The sequence below is a fragment of the Leptinotarsa decemlineata genome, unplaced genomic scaffold (assembly GCF_025532065.1).
Source record: "Leptinotarsa decemlineata unplaced genomic scaffold, Ldec_3_MD MMD2_tig00026307_RagTag_RagTag, whole genome shotgun sequence".
NCBI classification, from domain to species: Eukaryota; Metazoa; Arthropoda; class Insecta; order Coleoptera; family Chrysomelidae; genus Leptinotarsa; species Leptinotarsa decemlineata.
In genome coordinates, this window is record NW_027412681.1 from 10,257,802 (window position 1) to 10,283,624 (window position 25,823).

General features: G+C 35.3%; 1 protein-coding gene and 1 long non-coding RNA gene across 5 annotated transcripts in view; one reads left to right on the forward strand and one right to left on the reverse strand.

Moving 5' to 3' along the window:
• Positions 1-25,823, forward strand: part of Trpm (Transient receptor potential cation channel, subfamily M) — a 431,781-nt gene that overhangs the window by 76,509 nt on the left and 329,449 nt on the right. For 2 of the 4 annotated variants that reach the window (XM_074180914.1, XM_074180920.1), the window contains exon 3: positions 17,398-17,433. The exons of the other annotated variants lie outside the window; for them this stretch is intronic. In XM_074180914.1, coding sequence (XP_074037015.1) covers positions 17,398-17,433 — 36 coding nt within the window. The remainder of the gene's footprint in view (positions 1-17,397; positions 17,434-25,823) is intronic. 4 annotated transcript variants of the gene reach the window in all.
• LOC141485030 (uncharacterized) lies at positions 11,655-12,681 on the reverse strand. The gene is made up of 2 exons (XR_012466972.1): positions 12,204-12,681; positions 11,655-12,118 (listed from the first exon to the last, which is right to left on the reverse strand). It is a non-coding gene; the product is annotated as an uncharacterized lncRNA (long non-coding RNA).

A 25,823-nucleotide genomic window follows, 5' to 3' on the forward strand; every position in this document is an offset into this window, starting at 1 on the left:
ACATCTTTTTCCATATCATCGCACTTTTTTCTATCCCTTTTCATTCACTAATTGCCAAATTTCTTAAAATTAGATTGAAATTTCATAATTTGTCACATGCTAACTCATCCTAACCTAACCCGACCTAACCTAACTCAGTCTAACCTCACTTTAGAATTTTAAAAACCATATATCCTCAACATCTAACCTGACCTCCAAACTCTAAAAGGAACGTATTTTCGAATAGTGAAAGTTAATGCAATTTATAAAAAGTGATTTGTGTGCACCTCACAAATTATGGATTTCATTCTAATTTCAGGAAACTCGGCAATAAGTGATTGAAAAGAGATAGAAAAAGGTGCGATGATATGGAAAAAGTTGTATTAATTAAAAAAAATATGTGAATTGCAATCGTTTATTGCTTTTAAAAGAAGGTAAAATATGACGTCATACAAACTATGACAGGTTATATCTCGAAAACTAACTGAGTCCGACAAAAAGTGTTCTGAATTCCTACTATCATGTAGTAGTATCATCACTGGAAAAATCGCGAAAATCCGGGAGTATCCCATAAAGTAAAATTTAGCCTTATTTGTTGTTGATTTCCTCATTAAAATGGACGACAGCGAATTTTCTGTTTTATCTTGAATAAATGGTTCAACATTCAATTTCTCAATAACGACTGAACCAATTTCGAAAAAATTACGAAGATAATATAGGGACGAAAGGCCTTTCAAATTATATATCCCTCGACCCCCCATGCCATTAAAAAAAATAGGGAGGCGGTAGTTGCTGACCGCAGGGGGTGAAGTTTCGGGTATAATTTCTATATCAGAATTAGTCCCCTAGAAATGAATATTGACGTGTTCTTTGAAATTTTCGATTTCATGTCCGTTTCTGACTTACAGGGGGAGAGGTCGAGTTTTTGTTGGAACGCCCTGTAGAATTCATACTCCATTTCATCCACCTTCAATAGATTAATTGTTGCTGGTACTCAATATATTACACACTTTAAATTGATAACTTATCCATTGCAACCCTCACAACATTTTGTAGTATGGTACATCGTTACAGCATCCTTTATCATTCAAATTTCCGTCATAGATGTATAAACACAGAATCCTTTGGTGCTTTATGACACAATAAACATTAAAATTAAAACCTAATTGGAAATATGGATCACGGATAAGTATTAGATTTTTATTTCATCAGTTCGGATTTCCATTGTCTAATATAATATAAATTGATTTCATAAAACTCTATTTTCTCTATTCAGTTTGTATATCGAACATTTGTTGAGGAATAAGAATCAGATATCATTCACATGAGTTCTACTTTGAATGAAAGTAGAACTCATGTGAATGATATCTGATTCTTATTCCTCAACAAATGTTCGATATACAAACTGAATAGAGAAAAGTATCTTCTGTATAATTCAGTGTTCATATAGAAGTATTTGTTTCGAAAGAATTTTTATCTTTCGTGTAATTCAATGTTTATATGAAAGTAGCTGTTTCGGGAGGACTTTCTTTCAGTTTGTGTCTGAAAGTTACTTCTTTGCATGATCTACACATCCATGTATAGAGTTACTTATTTTCAAATTGATTACTTCCTTCCTTTCTTTGGAACATTCTCTCATCCATTTTTTTGTATCAGATGGAGTAGTAGAAAGCCAAAAACTTTCTTTTGCTATACAATATCTTTCTCAAGCGTAAACGCTTGAGGAAGCGAAACACGTATCGCGGGTTTTGTAAAAGCCTTTATAGTGAAAATCATTCAGTGAACTGTATTAATTAGTTTGAATGTGGATTCTGATCAAGTTTCGACCAATTCAATTTGTCAAAGGCGTTATTGTTCCAAATTTTCAAGTAAATTGTTGTGTCAGTCATATGCCATATTATCTAAACCCAGATTGAATGTTGGCCCAAACTATATTTAAGGCGGCTCAATGACGAACAATCGTTTTATTGCTACCTACTAGGAAATATATTATACCCTAATGATATATATTAATGACTCCAGTGACCTACATTCTGATAGTTGGAATCATCATCTTGTCGATATATAACTGCATACGAAGCAGTTGCTGAATATCACATTATATATGTCTGGCCATTGATTCCAGTGTGTTTTAGACAAAACAAAAATTACTGATGATTTGAACTTCCACAATTTTTTCTCTGTGTGATCTTAGACTGATGTACATTTCAATCAATAGCTCTAATTAAACGGTTTGGGTCTATCTTATTTTCATATATTTGAATTCTAAAGACTAAACTAAAGGGGAGGATATATATTTTTATTTTTTATTAAAGAAATGATATCGAGATATGGAGACTTGTATAACCAATATCGAAGATGAAAGAGGATCCCAACTGCAACTTTCAATGCAAGGCCAACTGGTTTCAGCTGAATAATACCGAAAAATTTGTCAAAATATGTCTTTCCGTTAACTAGCTGTCGCACCCCTACGATCGACAACCCTCAGCTGTCGAAAGTTGTGCGACTAACGATGTTTTACCTTTCACCGTGTGATTCCTACCACGGGTTGGACGATAGCATGTGAAAATCGATCGTTCAGCCTGCGGCTTGAACCACCTACTAACACGGCGGTCGATTTGAGTGACTGAACAAAGCACACATGTCGAACCGACCGGCTACCGACCGCGATGAGGAGGAGATGATGATGAAATCTCTATTGGAATTTCTACAGATCACTGTTTTATTGTAGTGAAACACAATATTTACTACTGGTGATCAGCGCTCAACTTCCGTTGATGGATCAACTTCGACTGTTCGCTTTCTCAGTTGACTCGATTTCTATTATTCTATAACAATTTTCAATTGAAGGTGATTCATTAGCAACGTCGCACTTGAAGTGACCAACGGATACTCCTCTCGCCAATTCTGCAGAGGCGTACCAAAATAATATTTTTATTTATTGAAACACATAGGTAATGATGTAAAAATTGTTATAGTATTTTCTTATTATGCCTAATACAATACTTAAAAAAACACAGAAAAATTAACAAAATAATCATTATGTTCCTTTTATATACAAAGAAAACTACAAAGCAAAGAAATAATCTATGTTATGCTTATGAAGTTTCAGAATCCATTGACTCGTCCGAAGATGAATCCCCAGTCACACGTAAATCTTTTATTATTTTGTCGAAAACAGTGACTACCATCCCGTCCAATCTCCACATTTTCTCTTTTTCCTTGATCACATGGGCTACAGCATTAGCCCAATCTTCTTTCCGTGTCCGTTCCATACCGAGTTCTAATAAACGTTGGACATCAGAAATTGTATATGTCACGTTTTCACGAGCTACGTAACCCTTAATTTGAGCCCAGATCAATTCTATCGGGTTTAACTCGCAATGGTAAGAAGGAAGTCTCAAAATGGTGATGCCTTCAGCACGAGCTATTGTATTCACCACATGCTGACGATATCTGTCACGATGCTGTTTAATGACACTCATAAGCTCGGCCTCAACCGTGTCCTCGGAAAATGGAATTCCTTTTTGTCCTAACCAACTCTGCATGTCTGCTTTTCTGGTGGTCATAGTTGGCGGCTGTTCTACTAATCGGTTGTGATAAGAAGTGTTATCCAATACTATTACTGAATTTGACTCGACCCGTGAAAGAAGGGATTCAAACCATCCTTCAAATCGTTGGACGTCCATGTCTTCGTGATAATCCCCTATTTTTTTTAATAAAAAAATTAGTGCACTAGCGTCTAAAATGCCACTCTCGCTACCTATATGGACGACAATTAGTCGTTGCCCTTTACCCGTTGGTCCGCGTAACCCTATTGATAAACCGTCCACAAATGCTTGACGATAACTAGTTGCAGTAGTATCTTGCCAGATCTTAGATACTGTGTGACCTACATTCACCCACGTTTCGTCCAGATAATTAATATTTTTGTGAGCAGAACGCATTTCTCTAATAGAGCGAAGATATCTCCGTCGCCATGAGACTATATCTTCTCTTTCTATTAAGACAGATTTACGGGATAGTTTGGCATATATAAATTTTAAATCTTCTTTTATTATTTTCCTTAACTTTTCTTTGCTCATTTTTGGAATTAGATCATTATCCATTACCTTTGTCCTAATGGATTCGAGGGTTGGCGCTTTATTCTCAAAAAAGAAAGAATGAATGGTATAGCGTACAAAATTTTTCTGGTACTCGTCCAATTAATTTTTTTTTTACCACGACAATGTACTTTTGGAGCTTGCACAATCCCAGTCACCTTTTTTTTTACGTACAATTCGTTCAATTGTCGACACGGATATTCCTGTTAAAAATGAACATTGGGCTACAGCTCCCACTATACGGAATAATAAAATTCAATCATATTATTCAGCTATTTGTCAGTTGTTTACTCACCTCAAAAACTATTTTAAAGTTGATGTATTTTGAAAAACACTTTATTGTGAGATTTTCACTAGAACAGTATTACATAAGGGGGGAAGGGTGAATATCTGGTGATATTCACCATTAACAAAATTATATCGTTCTTCTAATCAGGGGTTTGTTCTTACCTGAAAGTTATAATAAGAAAAAGATTTAACGTGCTCTAGTGACTCCCCTTATCAACTATAATCCTGAAAACTAAAACACAAACTTTGCCTAGCTTGGGGGTAGGTTCTCTGTATAGCGGGTTCTGATATCATAAATAATTCCAAGTGAATCAAGCGAACCTGACTCATGAATTCGCCTTATTTATTATTGATTTTAGATCAATGAACATGAACATTTGAGATAGTACTCAAGGGAGATCTCACTTGCGTCTCACATTAGAATAATCAACGACATAAGCATATACAATTTCATCTAACTCTTTCGTAGCACAACCCCATACAAATTATAATGATATTCTATTATTATACAATTTAAAAAAAAATAAATAAATAAGGAATTCAAAATAATTGTCTTATTGGCTAGACTTATCTGTTTCTGTCCAATATGAAGGTAGTGGACCTAATGTTTCTATTCAGGGTGGTGAGTCGGGATAAAAAGTCAGATCTCCTGGACTGGAACCAATCTATTCAGGGATGATCGTCTGGAGCGCAGGATAACACCTACCCATCAGGACTCGTTCCGGGTAACAAAGATGACTTGAGTCAAGGGTAGTAGGCCCCAAACAATCTAGGGGTGGAAGAACAAGCCCTAGGAGAAAACATCAATGAAAAAAATAATAAGGATTTTCGACCATCCAGAAGTAGAAGAAAAAAATTAAGAAAATTCAACTTACGTGGAAGAAGGGTGGCTTGAAACGTAGCTGTCCTACGCAAGGACAGAAGACAAAGTGCCGGTAAACACAAAAAAATATCCGACTAAGTCGATAGCTAGAGGAGTAAAAAAAACCAACTCAACGGAATGATTCCAACAGGAACTGTAAATCCATTCACCAATTACTTCCTCAGCACAAATTTTACGTCTTGAGAATTTATCCTCAAATTAGAGAAGAGCAAAACAAAGTTAAACTCGAGACGACATCGGCACAAGTGATATTTCCACCTAAATCAAGTAGGATGTGTTTTTTTTTCATTTTTTTGTTTTCTTTCCTTTTAGTTCAGTATATTTATAAAGAAATAGTCCCTTAGAATAGATAACCCATATGGCAGGTATGTGTTTAATAAGTGGTATTGATTTTTCTGAAGTCTCTCTTTACATAAAGCAATGATGGAACCAAAACAATTGTATTTGAATTATGAAACTTTGGAACACGTAACATCCCCCATCAACACCCAGGAGAATTGCTCCGTAATTCTCCTTTAACATAATGGGATAACCTAAACTATTCGTCATCAGATTCAGAGTCAGGAGGTTTTGCTTTTAAATCTTTCACATGCCATAATCCTTTCGGGCGATCATCTTTGTCGGCTAACTCATATGTAGTTGGGCTCAATTTATTTTTAACCTTAAAGGGTCCTACGAATTTTGGGGCCAGCTTTGCAGTGAAGTTATTTGTAGCATCCGACAGAACAAAATTTCTTCTGTACACCCAGTCACCAATTGTATAACTAACTGGACGATGCCTCAGATTGTAACGATTCTTTGAACCCTTATGGGCCTTGGCGATTCGTTTTTGTACATCCTGATAGACCTGAACAATCTGTTGTGAACGTAACAGTAAGTCCTGTGGGGTACTGGTTGCAAAATCTGGAGACGTATGGAGGTCGCCAGAACCAACGTACTCCCTAGAAAAATTTATAAAATATGGAGTTAGTCCAGTGGTTTCATGAGTCGAAGAGCGAATGGCACAACCAACTTTGGGAAGAAGGGCATCCCAGTTCTTGTGATTATCCATTATATAACAACGCAACATGGTTTTGAGTACTCCGTTCACTCTCTCGACGGGATTTGATTGAGGGTGATAATTAGGAGTGTAGAATAATTTCACTTTGTAGGATTCACACAATTTTGAGAATGAGGTACTACGGAACTGGACTCCGTTGTCACACTGTAAATACCTAGGACATCCAAAGACAAGAAAAATTTGCTCCTCGACTATCTTTGTCACTGCGGAAGCAGTGGCTGAACGAATCGGAAAGAAAAGTGGGAACTTGCTGAATACATCCATTATAACCAATACAAATTTATAACCTGACGAGGAACGTGGCAAAGGTCCAAAAAGATCGACACTTATTGTTTCCCATGGTTTCGTGACTTCTTGGGGCTTACCTAAAAAGCCTGCCGAAGAACGAAGAACAGGTTTATTTGATAAGCAAACCTTACATTTACCAACATACCGCGCAACATCAGACCGCATCTTAGGCCAATAATACCGTCTTTTAATGCGCTCATAGGTTTTGAAAATACCTCCATGTCCTGAGGACATCTGGTCATGATTTTCTTTCAATATGGCCAGTCTCCGACTTTTTGGTACCACTATCTTCCAAAATTCGCTATCGTCTCGCAGGTTTGGATATGAACATTTCACATACTTGAAAAGTAAATTGTTCTGACATCGCCAAGCAGGATAATGCAAGGGATGTGCTGAGACTTTTTCTCGTAGAGAATCATACCAACTATCTTCTCTATTCTTTGATCCACCTTGATTGATAAAGAGAGGATCGATACTGGTAATTTCAGGGACTGAACGACTTAGCACGTCGGGTACGACATGATCTCGTCCTTTTCTGTGGACAACCTCGAAATTGAATTGTTTTAATCGAAGAGTCCAACGAGCCAAGCGGCCTGTGGGTTCTCTAAGATTATGTAACCACACCAAACTATGGTGGTCAGTAACGACCTTAAAATTATACCCTTCGAGATATGGTCGTAACTTTTCACATGCGTAAATGACGGCAAGTAATTCTCGCTCTGTGGTGGAGTAGTTTTTTTTCGCTTCTAGAAAGAGACCGAGATATGTAACAAATCACATGTTCTCCATCATCATGCTCCTGCGAAAGAACCGCACCGATTCCATAAGCGGAAGCATCAGTTTGAACAATAAATGGTTTGGTGAAGTCAGGACAAGTGAGAACTGGGGCGGAAGCCAATGAATTTTTGATAAACTGAAAGGATCGTTCACAATCCTCAGACCAATGCCATTTTTTATGTTTGCATAATAATGCTGTAAGTGGAGCAATCGTTGTAGAAAATTGTGGTAAAAACCGGCGATACCATGATGCCATCCCAATGATTCTCCTTACTTCGGTAGTATTTGTAGGAGGTTTGATATTCAATATCGCACTAACTTTGTCAGGGTCCACATGCAGCCCATACTTATCCACAACATACCCGAGGTACTTCAACTCGTTCCGGCAAAATTGACATTTTTCTTGAGAGAGCGTCAATCCTGCAGATAATAGTTTTTGGAATATTATCTCTAACACTTCAAGGTGTTTCTCAAACGTTTCGGTAACGACGATAATGTCGTCCAAGTAGACAAATGAATATGGTTCCATTTCTGCACCAAATAAACGATCTACAAGACGTTCCCAAGTGGCAGGGGCGTTTGTCAACCCAAACGGCATTTTCTTAAATTGATACAAACCACGTCCGGGTACTGTGAAGGCAGTTTTATCCCTCGAATCCAAAGCTACTGGAACTTGCCAATATGCCGAGCGAATATCGAGTGAACTCAAGTATTTTGCATTGCGTAACTTATCCAAGATCGTAGCAATGTAAGGAATGGGATAAGCATCTTTTTTCGTGACACGATTCAATGCCCGATAATCTACACAAAATCTCCATTTATCATTACCTTTGGGCACCAAAAGAACTGGTGAAGACCACGCTGAATCGGAGTGCTCAATAATATCATCTCTGAGCATGATTTCAATTTCCTCATCGATACGTTTCTGTACCGCTGGTGAATAACGATAAGGTCTAAGCCTAATTGGTTCCCCTTCCGTAATAATTTTGTGTTCTATCAGATTGGTACAACCAATCTTATTACCCATTAACCCAAAATACTTCTCAGTTAACTCCTTCAGAATTTTTCGTTGGGAAGTTGTCAGTACATCCAGAGCCACTAAAGAATTGACACAAGCAACATCTGGAGGGGAACTCTGAAAGGACCAACAATTTTTCCGTAAGTCGGGGATTATACCCATTTGTAGCCAAAAATCTATACCTAGAATCAAGGTATGAGAAAGATTTGGAATTATCAACAAATTTGTTACAACAACTTTGTCTTGTAATTGAATAGGAACACTGACTGAGCCTAAAACTGAACAGGATTGACTGTTTGCAACGGTACAATTCTCAACGCGAGAAGGTAATAATTTTACTCCTAGATTCTTCAAAATATTCCAACCTTTCATATTCATAAAACTAAAATTTGCTCCTGAATCCAGAAGACCCATGAAGCGTATACCAAAAATGGTTAAATTTAAATAGGGACGGTTATCGCCTTCACACTGTGCAAAAATATACGCAAGAACAGGTTTAAGACATACTATACTATCATTATATGATTTTGGGTCGAATTTCTCCGAACTCATCCTTAGACCCGCGGATGGTTCGGAGTCGCGTTTCCCGAACGGACACAATCATTACATGTACGAGAGGTAACATTTGCTTTGCCACATCTGAAGCAATGCTTCTTGAAGGCTTTAGTACAGTCTCGTTTACGATGGCCTATCTCTCTGCAATTCCAACATACCTCTCGACTAGCGTCTGTAGCAGAACTAGACGAAGCATGCCCTTGAATGGCGCTAACTTGTGGTCTGCGGGGCCTCTGGTACATAAGCTCAGGTTCCGCAACTATACTGGGATTAGTGGGAGGTGGGCGCATGCGCATTGTGCGCAATTGCACATCTTCAATGGCTTGAGCAGCTCTTTCTAATTCATCTATTGTTCCTATAGGGTATAGGGCCAATTGATTCTGAATAACTGGTAAGAGGTTACGTCTGATAATTCTCAGCTGAATTTCTTCACTCGGAGGTTGAGAAAGCTTTCTGAACAAATTTTTCATTTGAGCACTAAAAATTACAGTTTTCTCTTCAGCCCCTTGAGTTCGATTTCGAATATCACCCCAAACATCTTCTTCATACTCAGAGGACAAATAAGTTGAGCGGAGCTTTGCTTTAAAACTGCTCCAAGAATCAAGGCTATCTCGAATTGCACGATACCACGATAATGCTGTTCCTGAAAACAGGATGACAGCGCTATGAAGAAGCTCTTTTTCTGTTATTCCGCAAGCATAACTGAGCTCTTCAATCCTTTCAATAAAATTTGTTACGCTACCCTGTCCATTGAATCGAACATTCCATTTCGAAATCGTGATGAAACTTCGTGAAAAATCCAACGTGACCGGATATGGTGTTACATTGAACTGACTTTCAACGGGTGGCATGGCAAGATCTTGCAACCCCATTCGCCGAACTCTAGGCTCAATTCCTAAAGTAGAATGCAAGTTGTGTTCCGTCTCCCTGAAAGGAGTGGCTTGGCCTGCCTTATAAATAGGGCCAACCTGTATCTCACCTTGGGGGACATCCACTATATTCACCTTAGACTGAACACCTGTTACCAACTGTTCGACCGGACATGGTGATCCAGTGGGATCAGATTTTTTTTCACCTGCTCCCAATGAATCAATAAGAGGAGCATCTAATAAGTGTGACAACATTTCTCTGTTGGAAGTCGGTTCTATTACTGGGAGTGTAGGATTAGGTTGGTCTAGAATTGAACCTTGGTTTTCCGGGTTCAGGACTTCTGATAAACTGTTCTGTCTTATTGACTCTTCTAATTGATCAAGGAGTTCCGCGGCCCTTGTTATCATTTGACATTTCAATTCAGTAAAATCTGTCGAAATTACCCGATTCAACCGCCCTATTACATGGAAAATCCGAGTTCGTACTTTCGCATATTCATTCGCTGTATTATTAAAGTCAAAATTTTTCACGATACTATTCAAATCCTCAATTTTAGATTCACAAATTTGAATTTCATTATTTGGGTCTAATCCTTCTACTGAATTGGTCAAAAAATTACCTGATTTCTCTAACTTCAAAAATATTCTCAATCGTTTTCGTTTATCATCGACAGAACCATCACTTACCGCACCTCTTACTAATAGTTCATAAGAAAGTTCATCAGATAATAATCTGTTGATTTCCATATTTCACTGAAAACTAATATTACTCAGATAAAAAAAATAACTATATCTCCCGATTTCCCGAAAGAAAGAAAAAAAAAAAAAACAACTACCCAAATAACTTCCTGAAACCCCTATTCAATCAAAGGACAAAACGTCAACGAATAAGGTCAGTGAATGCCTTTTGAAACACTTATCACTTCAAGACAAAAATAAAAACATGAAAACGGTAACGATACTTACGAAGTACCCTGTATTATGAAAAAAAAAATACCTATGGGTAATGTAATGAAGTAATAACTGGCTAGAAAATCGTTATTACTATGCCTAAAAAATACTTATTATTATCAAGAGTAATGCAGCTCAATACTCTTCCGAGAACCCCTGTATAAAGGAAAGAAAAAAAACTAAGGTCAGTGATTGCGGATTCGATAACTCTTAAGTATTCAAAGTCAAAACCACGGGCAGTTTTGAGACACCTTGTACCATAGAGAATACTTAAATGTGATCTAACGAAAGCGCCTGATTTCTGGTCGAAAAATCCCTGTACGTCTGAAAATTCCTCAATAACGACAACAAAAATACCTGATTACTCTTTCGATCATCCCTGTAGGTGAAAAAAAAAATAATGATACAAATAAGTTTATGGTAACGTGTAACCACCCTGTATATATGCAACTAAGCAATTCTGGAAACATAAATCAGTACTTGACAGCTTCTTTAAATCCAAAAAAAAAAAAAACAATTTACAAAAAATATATGCGATATCGTTCGACGAACACAAGGCGAAATCACTTTTAAATAAATACTCATGAGAAAAAAAATAAGAACCAGCTAGAATTAATTATTGGGCGCCATCTTATTACATAAGGGGGGAAGGGTGAATATCTGGTGATATTCACCATTAACAAAATTATATCGTTCTTCTAATCAGGGGTTTGTTCTTACCTGAAAGTTATAATAAGAAAAAGATTTAACGTGCTCTAGTGACTCCCCTTATCAACTATAATCCTGAAAACTAAAACACAAACTTTGCCTAGCTTGGGGTAGGTTCTCTGTATAGCGGGTTCTGATATCATAAATAATTCCAAGTGAATCAAGCGAACCTGACTCATGAATTCGCCTTATTTATTATTGATTTTAGATCAATGAACATGAACATTTGAGATAGTACTCAAGGGAGATCTCACTTGCGTCTCACATTAGAATAATCAACGACATAAGCATATACAATTTCATCTAACTCTTTCGTAGCACAACCCCATACAAATTATAATGATATTCTATTATTATACAATTTAAAAAAAAATAAATAAATAAGGAATTCAAAATAATTGTCTTATTGGCTAGACTTATCTGTTTCTGTCCAATATGAAGGTAGTGGACCTAATGTTTCTATTCAGGGTGGTGAGTCGGGATAAAAAGTCAGATCTCCTGGACTGGAACCAATCTATTCAGGGATGATCGTCTGGAGCGCAGGATAACACCTACCCATCAGGACTCGTTCCGGGTAACAAAGATGACTTGAGTCAAGGGTAGTAGGCCCCAAACAATCTAGGGGTGGAAGAACAAGCCCTAGGAGAAAACATCAATGAAAAAAATAATAAGGATTTTCGACCATCCAGAAGTAGAAGAAAAAAATTAAGAAAATTCAACTTACGTGGAAGAAGGGTGGCTTGAAACGTAGCTGTCCTACGCAAGGACAGAAGACAAAGTGCCGGTAAACACAAAAAAATATCCGACTAAGTCGATAGCTAGAGGAGTAAAAAAAACCAACTCAACGGAATGATTCCAACAGGAACTGTAAATCCATTCACCAATTACTTCCTCAGCACAAATTTTACGTCTTGAGAATTTATCCTCAAATTAGAGAAGAGCAAAACAAAGTTAAACTCGAGACGACATCGGCACAAGTGATATTTCCACCTAAATCAAGTAGGATGTGTTTTTTTTTCATTTTTTTGTTTTCTTTCCTTTTAGTTCAGTATATTTATAAAGAAATAGTCCCTTAGAATAGATAACCCATATGGCAGGTATGTGTTTAATAAGTGGTATTGATTTTTCTGAAGTCTCTCTTTACATAAAGCAATGATGGAACCAAAACAATTGTATTTGAATTATGAAACTTTGGAACACGTAACAACAGATAAAAAAATCCGCAACACGTGTTTCGCTGCACAGTAGCTTTTTCGAGCGTGTTCACTAACAAACTAAATTCTACATACATTGTGATTCTATGTATACTTTTCGAAATATTACTATCTACCTAGAAACTAATAATATTCTAGGAACTAATTAATGACAGTTATACCTGAGTTTAATGACTAGGTCAACTAATTATCTCACAATAAAGTGTGAATGTGATGAAAATCTAAGATAATGTATTTTGAAAAACAAGTATCTTATATTTTGAAGTTGATAAATATAACAGTCTATTCAATAAATATAACAAAATATATTTAATAAATACAAAACAAAGTCATCTTCACAAGAAACAGAACACACTATGCCTATGCAGATAAGGACGCTTGATAATGAAGAAACCAAATGACTAGTTATGGCATTTCAAGGACGCAAATATAATAGATCTGCGAAGTGTTGATCAGTTTACCGATGTTTCAAAGTATTTAACGAACCGGTTCACCTATTCGCTCGTACATCCTATCGATATGCAGAAGCTATCTTGTTACGGAGGGCAAATTTTATGGAATCATCTTACTTTTCAATTATTTACAATGGCGATGCGTAGACAATAAAAATGACCCCGGTAAGAATTTAGTTCTAACATTCAACATTGTTGCCGTTAGCTCTCAGTTCAATTTGTATATAAGTTACCTTCCATTGAAAATTGTTATACTATATCCTCAAGAATCATTTGTCCGTTTATTCATATCAGTAAATGAATACTATTCAATATTACTATACCCCAAATCGTGTGTTTCACGATTGTGAAATAGCCAATAATAGTCAGAATGTGGATTTTTTGAGTTCAGAATCGGCAGTTGAGAGCTCCCCCTCTCTATAGTTCGTGATAGTGAAAAGGCCGGGTTCAAATCATTTCTCAATGAGCTTGATTTGATTTTTATTGAGAAGTGTGGAGAAGTGGTTTTTGGTAAGGCCAGTGTGTATCAAATTGCTGAGCTTTTGCGGACTCAGCCTATGTTCAACGGCATCACTCGGCAGTACTGCCGCGGCATTACTGCCGCGTTATGCCGTTGAACATAGGTTGAGCGTAGCATTGATATGACGATATTCGTCATATCAAATAGCTGAGATAGATAACTTTCGAAAAGAGAAGAAACAACGAATGAGTTGTACCAATTTACTTTACGAACTTCATATATTCTACCCAGACCATTCTGTGTAGAGTCTGGGAAATTTGTAGAATGAATCGGCATGCTGAAAAGTCCCGGGCCTAAAGAAGAGAACGCTGTTTTTTGTTCAAAATTGGTTTCATTCATATCAGTTTCAGCAACAACCTCTTCATGCGAGCCATGCGGTGAGCAATTTTTTGAGGTCTGCGAACAGCAATTGGTCGCTGGGAGCCAAATCTGGCGAATACGCTGGATGTGGGAGCAATTCAAAGTTCAATTGATGTAGTTTCGCCATTGTTTTGATTGACTAGTGACACGGTGTGTTGTCTTGATGAACAGCTTTTTCTTTGCCATATTACAACACGCACATCCCAAATAGTCCTGTCAATTTAGACCTGAAAACAGTAATGAAATAACGAAAATTGCGACAGAGCAAAATTTTGGTGAAGACCTTTATTTTGCCACAAAAAATTTGAATTTGAAAGTCCCAATCTGTGTCATGAGCGCTTCAAAAGTTATTCGGGGTCAAAGGTCATAATTTCAGGTTTTTTGACTTTTTCTGGAAAACCCAAAGTTTTATCAAAAAAATACCTCAAACCAAAGTTGTAGATCTCAAAATTCTCTACAATAATGGTCCCTATGATTTTTTCTGTATTACCGTTCCTGAGATATCGCAATTGTAAAAGACACGCTCTATATGAGGTAGTGTACTCGGCGCGTTTTTTAACGTGGTTTCCCCAGTAGGCCAATTCCACGAATCGTTATTATGTAATTTTCAGTCACAATACTTATTTAACTGCATGAAGATTATTCGGATTGATAATGTTTATGGAGTGTAATTGTCAGTTTGATTTCTTTTGATACTTTAATCTGATTCACACTCGTCATAGTTAACTTCAACAATCATGTATTCTGCGATTTCTTCTTCGTCTTCTTCCTCTTCTTGCCGGATGTTTATAAATTGTTCAAATAATGATGTATCAGTTGTCTCTTCATCAGCATCACATGAATCATCCTCTGTTGTACTCAACTCAACATTCGAACAAGAGTGACCTTGGCAATTGGTACACGCAGGTGAACACTGTAACTCTACTTTTCTACAGCCGCATTAGGCACTACAACTTTTCTTGTAATTGCAAAAAATTGTGCTAAGGAGTTTGAGCAGGGGGGAGCAAAGTTTTGATTGGGTCCAAAGTATTCTTTATTAATTTCCAACCCCAGTCTTCAGGGTTAAGTTGATTTCCTTGCCATGTCTGAACTTGATAATATGCCCGATACAAGTGTTGAATAGCAGATGCCGATGTTGGAGGAAGACAAGATAGTTGTACTTGCTTCTTGTTTCGGGTATTTTTGACAAAGGTTAAATATCTGTACTTATCAATGCAATCTACTTTTTTTGGAGCTCCATAAATAGCAAATTCCTTTCATAATAATTGTCTGAGGTGGAGAATTAATGTCCGTAAAGACTTGCACAGTCAATTAAATTTTTTTTTTCAAATAATTTCAAAACTGAATTTTCGCCCCTTCTGTACATTGCCGATGTAGTATCACAACCGGTTATCGCATGTGAAAATAAATTATAGTTTTGGCGTTTTGGATAATCTAATTAACTTTTTGAAGAATATATTTCTGTTCGCTGTTGAGCCTTTCCAGGTTTCAGAAAGTAAATAGTTTCATCAATTGGAGTCCTTGCGGTAAGTAGAACCAACAAATCAACATCTTCACCCACTACAATTGTTGTGTTTGTTGCATTAAATTTTTCTATAGCTGTTTCAATAATGAGAACATCTGCGACATTTTGAGCTTGTTTAACTTCAATATTTTCAACCGTCAATTTGTCAATGTGGAAATTGATTGAATCGATTAAAGTTTGCATTCCACGATTAACCACAACAGTTTCACTTTCAGGCAAAAGCTTAGAACAAATAAAGCAAAATTGCGACATTTTTTTTCAAATATTATTCACTAAAAACTCTTATAGTAGACGCTTGTACTAAATACGTATATTCATTCGAACTGAACTTTTAACACTAAAAGAAGCAGGAACATGAACGACGCCACATGGACACTAGAATAGGTAGACAGATGTTATATTCAAGGCCATACGGGTAGAGGGAATTTTTTAAGGGACTGCCAGTCCTTTAAATGTTTATTTTCTGAATATAATGTATAGTATATACAGAAAAAAGACATAAACAGGCATTATTCCTTGCTTAAGTACCTGAATGTGTATATACGTGGCTAATGTGTGCATATTGCATAGAACGTGACTTTCACAATTGCGATATCTTAGAAACGGTGATACTTACAGAAAAAATCATAAGGACCATTTTTGTAGAGAATTTTGAGATCTACAACTTTGATTCGAGGTAGATATATGCGATAGCATATAGCCGAAGCTACTGAATATGAGAATGTCGAAATATGCAGGTAGGTTCTTTGTATAGCGTTTTTCTTTTCAGCCAGTGAACCCTTCCTTTGATTCTCCCTGCTCATATATTCATTCGAATACTGACTATAAGAAGTACAGAACTTATAACATGAATAACCAATATAAACATTCTATTGGTTTTTACTATTTGTGATCGATAAATGCTCCGTTTTTTTGGAAACAAAGGTTCGCCTTTTTGATAAACAAAACCGGTATCTGCTACATATGTTAATTGCAAACGCTGACCAGAAGACAGGTACTACGTTCTTGGAATTAGTTTTCACCAATGAGTGTTTAGCTCATCTGGACGTAGAGCAGTTCTTGGAACTAAAAACGTCTTGAACGTTATTCAGGGTTGAAAGGTTGAGCAGTTCATTATGCTCAGACTGTTCTACAAAAAGCTTTGAAATGTGCTATAACATAAGGAATAGATGAGCAAGGTTTCTCGCAAAACTCGAGGTTTTTCATGATACTTACCTTGCCTTACTAGTGCACAAGTATTCGTACCATATTGAAGTAGTACTGATTATCGTCAGCAGCGTACCTTGGTTGTGTAATGGATACGTTATTATTATTTGTCTCTCATATCGAGACTCGTGTTGTCTTACCAAATTAAGATTTCATTTTGTGTACCTGTCTTTCAAACTTTTGAACCACAAGACTCAAGCCTTGCACCGAAATGAACGATTGAACGGGGTTGAGTTACACCTTATTCAATCGCTAGCCATGGCAAACGACTTCTAGATATATTTGTGAGTTATTTTCAAGAAATATTTTTTTTTAACTCATAGAAAAATTGTACCATAATTATTCTCCTACTTTCTGTATGAATTATTCAGTTTTTCAGATACTTTTGAATAGAAATCCAAATGACCAATTATTTATCAAGAACAGCTAATTTGACATATGGTACCAAATGAAATTTCCCGATGTTTGACCTAAAAATACCGCTTTTCATTTTTATATTACTTCACGCAACCTTGAAAAATCCCTCATGTTGCGGACTTAAATCATGACACTTTTTCCACCCTCAAATGCTACATAATATGAAAATGTCAACCCCCATAAACACTTTACTCCATCCACTAATCGTATATGACATTTTTCAGCATTCGTACGCTTATCTGGATAAACCCAGAGCCAAAGTAAGTTTATGTGTACGTGAATGAGTAGTAGTTGTTTTTTTTTTGAGAGCACTTCGTCGCTTTCGAGCCCACTTTTCATTTCAGCATGTTTTATTTTTCTGATTATAATTGTGGATTTTGTGTTGTCGCTTGTGTTTTTACTTGTTAAATTTCCATGTAAACATATTGTTTTTCGCATTCGGAATGAGTTGATTCAAAACTTGTTGTTTACAGAGTGGCGCAATAATACAATTTTCACGCCTCGGTGAAATGGAAAATATGGCCATACCATAAATCGAAATTCCATTTTATTGATAAGCTGGCCAGTTGTCTTGATAACTTGTCTAGGTTAAGCAACATTTTTCATTGTCATTTCACTTAATTTCGATATTCAGTAGTGAACATATGGAAGATTGAATCAGATGTCAGTTCTGAATTCATACAAAAAAAAACGAAAATAGCAAACATTATACTCGTTGAATAATGAACTGAAATATCCTTCATGAGTATCGGTTCTCTATTTAAAATTTAGAATTACAATCGCCCTTGGCTAATGTATTGGAGCAAGGGAACTCATCACATTCTTAGTATTTGTCCTTTTCGAAACAAATATTCTCAGGTCTGAAAGTTTCATGAAAATATCTCATTAAGAACTGGAAAATATTTGTCTCTTTTTGGGTGTGCCACTCTGTATTACGTGTTAGTTTTTATACCGACCTGATAATTTTCACAAATCAATTAACGAGACAATTTCAAATTCAGGCCTATCTTTCGAAATCACACTTTTCAACAAGTGTAAAGTAGGTACATCCCAACCAGATAACGCCTTTTTATTTACAGGTGTTGACAGTGTTTGAATAATTTGTTTTCTAAATTGAATTCAAAAACTGTAAAAAAAAAACATATAACTTGTTAACGAAATAAAATCAAAATAGAAGGGAACAACGTAAGTAATCCAGGATACGACACATTCGCTTTCCAGTTGCAGGGAAAACCGTGGGAAAAACTGGAACACCGCCTTGACAAAGGTGACTTAGTTATTCATGTTATTCTGTCTATTTTATAGGAGAATATACACAGAGTCGGTTGAATATACTATTTCAACATCATATATTATAATGGTCTGTTTAGTCCAATCCACAAGTTCAAAAACATGAAAAATAGAGATAAAGGTCCTAAAAATATGAGCTATAGCTCGTTCGATTCGGAATCACCTCTAGAAAAATGTTTTTGAAGGATTTTGGTGCAGGTAAAAATAATTGCACAACATATTGACAAAATAAGATTTTAAAAAAATTGTATTTAGTTTTTCGTTAATGACTCAAAAAATATCAATATTTAATCAATTTTGAAAAAAGCTCGTTAAAGAGGAGGAAATTTCTGATAAAAAAGTTGCGACTCTTGAAACTCTGTCTCCATTATTTATAATTTTAATTTGACGTTGAAAATAGGGTTCCGCGCGGCTGTTACGGCATGCGCGCGCTGCCGCTAAAGCGAGTTTATCAAAAAAAATGTCATTTTAAAAATTTGAAAAAATCTAGTATCTTCTTAACACTTGAATGAAACGAGTCCCGTAGAAAAAAAATTTTTTCACCATTTTTCAAAAAGTTATTCAATTGTTAACTAACAAATTTTTTCCCAATCTCCGTTTATATATAGCTGTTTTTATAATTTTTTTCTTCTTCAAAAAAAAATATAACGTTGGTCATTATTTGTCTATAACAAATTGTTAAACTAATAAATAATTAAATAAGAATTTTTTTTACCAAACTATTCAAAAGTGTGAATTATGATTTTTAGAAGCAAAATTATTTCTTAACTAATCATTTAAACAATCGAAATATAAAAAATCGATTTTAAACAATTGAAAATCAAAATTAAGAAAAAAAAATTTTAATCATAATTATCTCTAGACAACAAAATAGCAAAAAAAAATCTTCAAGAATATTGAATTTCCCTATTAGTTTAAAACAATTTAATAAACAAATTATGTAAAAAATTCATATCCTATGTTAATAACTGCCATTGATTAATATGAAAACAGACATAGCTAAATATCAGTTGAAAAAAAAATTTATCAACAATTTTTAGATATTTCATTTTGCAATAGTTATGAAAAATCATAATTAACAAATCAATAAATTTTTATGAACTTTTATCGCAGGATCGTATGAAGTATATATCAAAAGGGGTCTGCGAAGTTAAAAATTTATAGGCCAGTTATTTATACCTTTTATACCATTATTTATGCCAACGGAGATTGGGAAAAAATTTGTTAGTTAACAATTGAACAACTTTTTGAAAAATGGTGATGAAACTTTTTTTTCTACTGCACTCGATTCATTCAAGTGTTAAGAAGATACTAGAATTTTTTCAAATTTTTAAAATGACATTTTATGTTATAAAAAAATTATTTCTTTCGAAAAACTAACTTTAGCGGCAGCGCGCGCATGCCATAATAGCCGCGCGGAACCCTATTTTCAAAGTCAAATTAAAATTATATATAATGGAGTCGGGAGTCGGGACTTTTTTATCCGAAATTTCCTCCTCTTTAACGAGCTTTTTTCAAAATTACTTAAATATTAATACTTTTTGAGTTATTAATGAAAAACTAAATACCATTTTTATAAAAATAACATTTTTCCAGAGATGATTCCGAATCGAATGAGCTATCGCTCATATTTTCAGGACCTTCATCTCTATTTTTCATGTTTTTGAACTTGTTGATTAGACTAGTTGGAACCAGTCAGACCTGTCCAATGTCAATGTCTATAGGGTGAGACACCCCATACTACACGGAATTTCTCCATTTCATTATATGTATATTCACTAAGGCTACAGAAGAAAATTATTTCGGAGTCTACAGGGTGGCTTATCAACAGTTTTTTTACTACCACCAGCAATCAATATTAATATTTTTTTTAATCAAAATTTATCGTGCTCTTTGATAATTGAAAAGTATTATTGAGATTTCCATTGGTCATTTATTGAAAAATTTGTCATAAAAAATTAAATATTTTCTATAATTTTTTTCTCGTTCTACAGAATGTAACAAAAACAACCATGTATTATTTTGAGAGATGAATTTATTTATATTATATATCGAATTTTAAAAATTCTGTTCCTTTTCACTCCATCATTGTCATCTAGTTTATGAAGTTATTGGGGTAAGATGAGAGAACTTGGGACTTATTCATTCTCTGGTATTATTGAATTTTATTATAGACATGTTTTGTTTTTACATGACTATCAAAAATAGCATTGTTTATTTCACCCATTTTTTCTGAATAGTAGCCAAAATGATCCATAATCCACACTTTCGAGCAGATTTACAAATCTCCACCCCTGGACCAGTCACAGAGAAGCAAACAATATTTTGATGCATTTTTTACGTTATTCCTTGTTTTAAAATATTATGGTATCACTCTGATTCGAGCTATTCTTCACAACTGTTAGAAGTCATAGAAAAATTATAGTACTCGCTGAAAATGGTCATTACACTCTCGGATAATTCACGACTACCTTCATTCTCACACGGTATAGCCACAATTCTCGCTCGTTATTATTGTTTGTTTATTACAACACCACATTTTTATTAATCAACTTTCACAGCATTATCGACAAAATAAACTATGATTTCGCCATGAAAAAAATAAAATATAATGAGGTTATCTTAAGTTCCATAACAAGGTTAAAGCAAACACAGAAACTACTATATTTGACTATGGTTTTATATTATTATTATTTTTTGTGTAGCTTGGTTTCTCCTAATCAGATTACCTAGCCTTGTTTGTGTACCTGTAAGGACAGGTAGCCAGATTTGAAAAATGTTTATTGCCTCTTCTCTATTGAAATTATCCCTGTGGCTACCTACCTATCTTTACAGGTACACAAACAAGGTCAGGTAATCCAATACGAGTAACTGCATTTGAGCTCTGATCTTCAGTATGGTATTACTTTTGGGATGTGTATTCTACCACATGCCTTCAATCAGTATATTATTGATACAAAAACGTGCAATACGATGCATATGCAAAGCCAAGCCTAGGGACTCATGTCGGACTCTTTTTGCCTCTAACAGAATCCTAACTGTGGTCTCTTTATTTATATATGAAGCAATCAGCCTCATCTTTTGAATAGGAACTTGTTCAACAACTTGGACTAACCAATGTATCAAACCAGGCAAAGATTCAGCTTCAAATTACCGCTACCCTAGTTAAAGATTTCATTATTTATAACTGTCTCAAAATGTTCAATCACCTTCCTCAAGCTATAAGAACCATTAATGATCTCTTAAGAAAGAGTTGAAAGACTTGCTTTCTATGAGACCTTATTATAGCTTAGCAGAATTCTACGATGATAATTTCAATTGAGTATGACTAACTGTAATAACTACAGTATTTCATTGATTTGATTCCTTTATTTTAAATTGATTTATTTAATTATATTGACCATGTTCTTATATCCTGAACGTTTGTATTCAGTTATTGTTATTTACATGTCTCTTTTCAGTTCATGTTATCACTTACTTTTAGTGATTTAACTTTTATGATACTTTTGAGATTTCATTCATATGTTATTTATATTTCGCACAAGGCTTTGTCAATAAGAATTCATTCTTCAGACAATAAAGTATATTTTGAATTGAATAAGAGAAACCGAGTCACGCTAACTAATGATAATATAAAACCAGAGTCAAATACTAGCATCTTAGTTATTTTGAGGACCAACTCGGGCACTGCGACTGGTACCACATCGCCTATGATAATGTCCACCGCAGTAGTAGACGAAACGTCAGGCATTGAAACCTGCAGAACACGGCCTAAAAACCAGAAAAATAGCTTTTACACAGTTATTTCATGTCGTGATAGTTCACATTCTTTGATGAATACCTAATATTAGTGACTGTGTTGACTGATGAAAAACCTGAAGAAAAATCTTCACCAAAGTTCAAAATACCTGCAAATTGAAGTACTAATTATTATCAGTTTCTACGGTACCACCAATTTTGTGTAACAATAATTCATTTCAATAGTTAAAGCTTTCAAACTCATCATTTTGCTGCAGATTTGAAAAAATAGTTACTAAATTAGAAACATATTCACTTCACCTGCATTCTGACATTTGCACAAAGTTCCTCTTGTGAAGCTACCTTTAGGGAACAAAGCGTTATAACTATATGATTCCATCAGTGATCCAATTACATCAATGGAAATGCAACACAATCAAATTGGAATGAAACTGAATACGATGAATATCAAAGTATAACATGGGAATTATCCGAGTAGAAATGATACGTCAGAATAAATCTGAATTGGCGATAGACTGAAATGAAATGGTAATTCTGTTATTTAGATTCATTCGAATCGCACAGATCTATGTATAGTAGGTCGTTATTTTCAACTATTATGATATATCTAAACAAGTTTTATATATATTTGTTGAGTTATATGCAGGCTGTCACACGAAAGATGAATACAGTCTTTTCCTTTTTTATTTTCAGAATTAAAGAGTGATAGATTTCTCTTTTGAGATTGTTTTTATATCAAAATAGGAATATATGATATAAATTGATTTGAAATCCCTGAAAGAATCTGTAAAAAATCAAAAAGAGATTAGCTGAAAAAAAATTATATCAACCAAAAAAACTGAAATCACAATGAAATAAAATACAAGCAACAATCAAGAAATCAAAAAATTGAACTATTAACACGAGATGAAAATTAAAAAAAATTATTAACAAGAAATGAAAATTAAAAATTAAAAGATTCCAAGCCAAGTTACTTCACGACGTTTCGATTATTGGTATGCACAATCGTCTTCGGGTGATAACTGTACTCATTCCCCCCCATGCCCCTCCCGGGTTGTGTGCCCAGGTCGCAAGCTCCCTCCTTACGGAAATGCTTCCGCAGGTTTGGACCTGGCGACCCTTTCCTTCCACCCCCGTTTCTTAAGGAAACGGTCCTCAATCCAGCTGCTGGCACTTCAGCAAGATTGATATCTAACCTCTTTTGGTTGGAAACCAGCCTTTAGGTGCTTTTATTTCCCTATCTAACTGTGTACTCATTTCTCCGAGATCTGACTATTTATGGGTCGTTCGAGTGATTTCACCTATCCCCTCTTCCCTTTCACCGCTTCATTGGTATTAGCGAGAGCTGACCGTTTGGCGGGAGTTGATCGTATTCTGCTTGATTAGAGATTTCCCATATGTTGCGTATCTTTACGCTAGCTTGGCTAAATGCGTTGTTGGACAACATATATGCGGCTTCTTTTAATTTTTTCCTAAACCAGTGTTCTTCCTTGTGGATGATTTCAACTTAAGCCCACTTGATATTATGTTGATGAGTTCAAACATGCTCTGCTATTCCTGATTTGCTGGTTTCTCCTCGCTGTGTGTGTTTCTTGTGCTCGGCAATGCGAACTTTCAATTGCCTCTTAGTTTCACCGATGTATGATTCTCCGCACTCGCAGGGTATCCGGTAAATGCAATTCTTGGAATCGCAGTCTGCGTTTGGTGGCCTGGTTTTTGTGAGGTTGCTAGTGTTCTCAGATCTGAAGCAGGTTCTGATGTTATACTTGGACCCAATTTTTCTTATCCTTTCCGACAATCCTCTGATATAGGGAAGTACAAGTACTGGTTGTGGCGGCTTTTCTTCCATTGTGAGGCTCTTGCTGTCTTCTAGCTAAAGTCTGTTCCACCATCACTTTGGAGTAACCATTCCGTTGAAGGTCATTTTTGATGCTGCCTAACTCCTATTCGAGACCTTCCTTTGTATAATAGAGCTCGAAAGCACGGTCTACTAGAGTCGTGATAATTCCTCTCTTAGTCGATTAATGGTGGTTGGATTCCTGGTTCAGATGGTTCCTGGTTCAGGTGAGTGGGTTTTCGGTATACAGATGTTTCCCATTTAGTGTTGGTCCTCTTCACCAATACGTCTAAGAATGGCAATTCGTTGTGGGCTTCCTTCTCCATTGTGAAAGTGATGGAAGGACTTACGTTGTTGATGTACTTCAGGAAGGTGTCTAGTTCTGCATTCCCATGCTTCCATATTATGAAGGTGTCGTCCACGTATTTCAACCAGACTCGGGGCTTCTTGTGGGCTTCTTCAATGGCCAGAGTTTCAAACCACTCCATATATATGTTGGCTGTAACCGGTGAAAGTAGCGAACTTTGTTTATCAACTGTTGACAGGAAATTCAATCAAGTTCAGAAAAATATAGTTATATTAGCAGAATAAGAACAAAAATTACTCAATAATGTTTTCATTAATTCGTGAGATAAACTGAAGAATATATAATGTTGAGGCATAACATTTTTGTAATTTGAAATGAGAAAAAAATATTTCTGAATAATGCAAATACACACTTGGCAAAATGGTTATCTACATAATCTGAAAGGTAAATCCAAAAAGGAGGTCACTGTCAAAAAACATACACGTAATGCGAAAAGATTTTAGCAATTTCGTGAAAATCTCATACGATTTCGAAGAACTGCTGATTATTTCGTGAAAATCAATATGATATCGTCAAATTTCTGAGGATTTTATGGAAAATTTTTGTTTATGTCAAGACATTCAGTAAAGAAGTACATGAATTTATCATTAATGTTTGAGTAACATCTAAGAAGCAACAAAATGATTCACGTGAAACATTTGCATGAAAAATGAAATATGAAACTCTCTGTTTTTTTACCACTTTTATTTGTAACTAATGTTACTGCAGCTTCGTCCTATCAGGACATTTCCAAACAATTACAATACAATTGATTGTAATTGTAATCAAATCGTAATCAAATTACAATTACAATAAAATGTATTGCAATTGTAATATTCAGAACATTTTTAAACAATTACAATAAAGTTAATTTCAATTGTTCCACGAAGAGGAGTTATCCGCTGAATTATATTTGTAGGGCTCAATATGGAAATGATTGCGACTTCTAGTATTAATTTCAGTGTAATTTTCAATATCTTATGGTACTAGGAAGTTGGAAAGCACGAGTACATAGTTGAAGGGGATAATAAAATGAATCAGTATGTAGAGCTCAAAATCGAAGTTTCTAGTAGAAAGCCGACACTTCCAGATTAAAGTCAAAATATGTGGTGCTTCTTCGCCTCCTTAGTTTCCTGATATGTTCACACCCATCGATTTTTCTATTGCCTGTGATGTCTGAGTGTTTTGGCACCCAGTACAGAGTCAACATTTTTCTCTCCACTAACTCTTTCAGTTCTTCTTGCCTTTCGCATACCAATCTCGATATTACCCTTGAATTTATCAATGTCCCGACTGCAGTTTCACTGCACCTCAATTAAATAGAAATACAAGATATGATACAATACATTTTGAAAATTTTCCGCACATTTTGTAAAATTTGACATTTGCGAAGGTTCCAGTGATGTGTTAGCGTTATG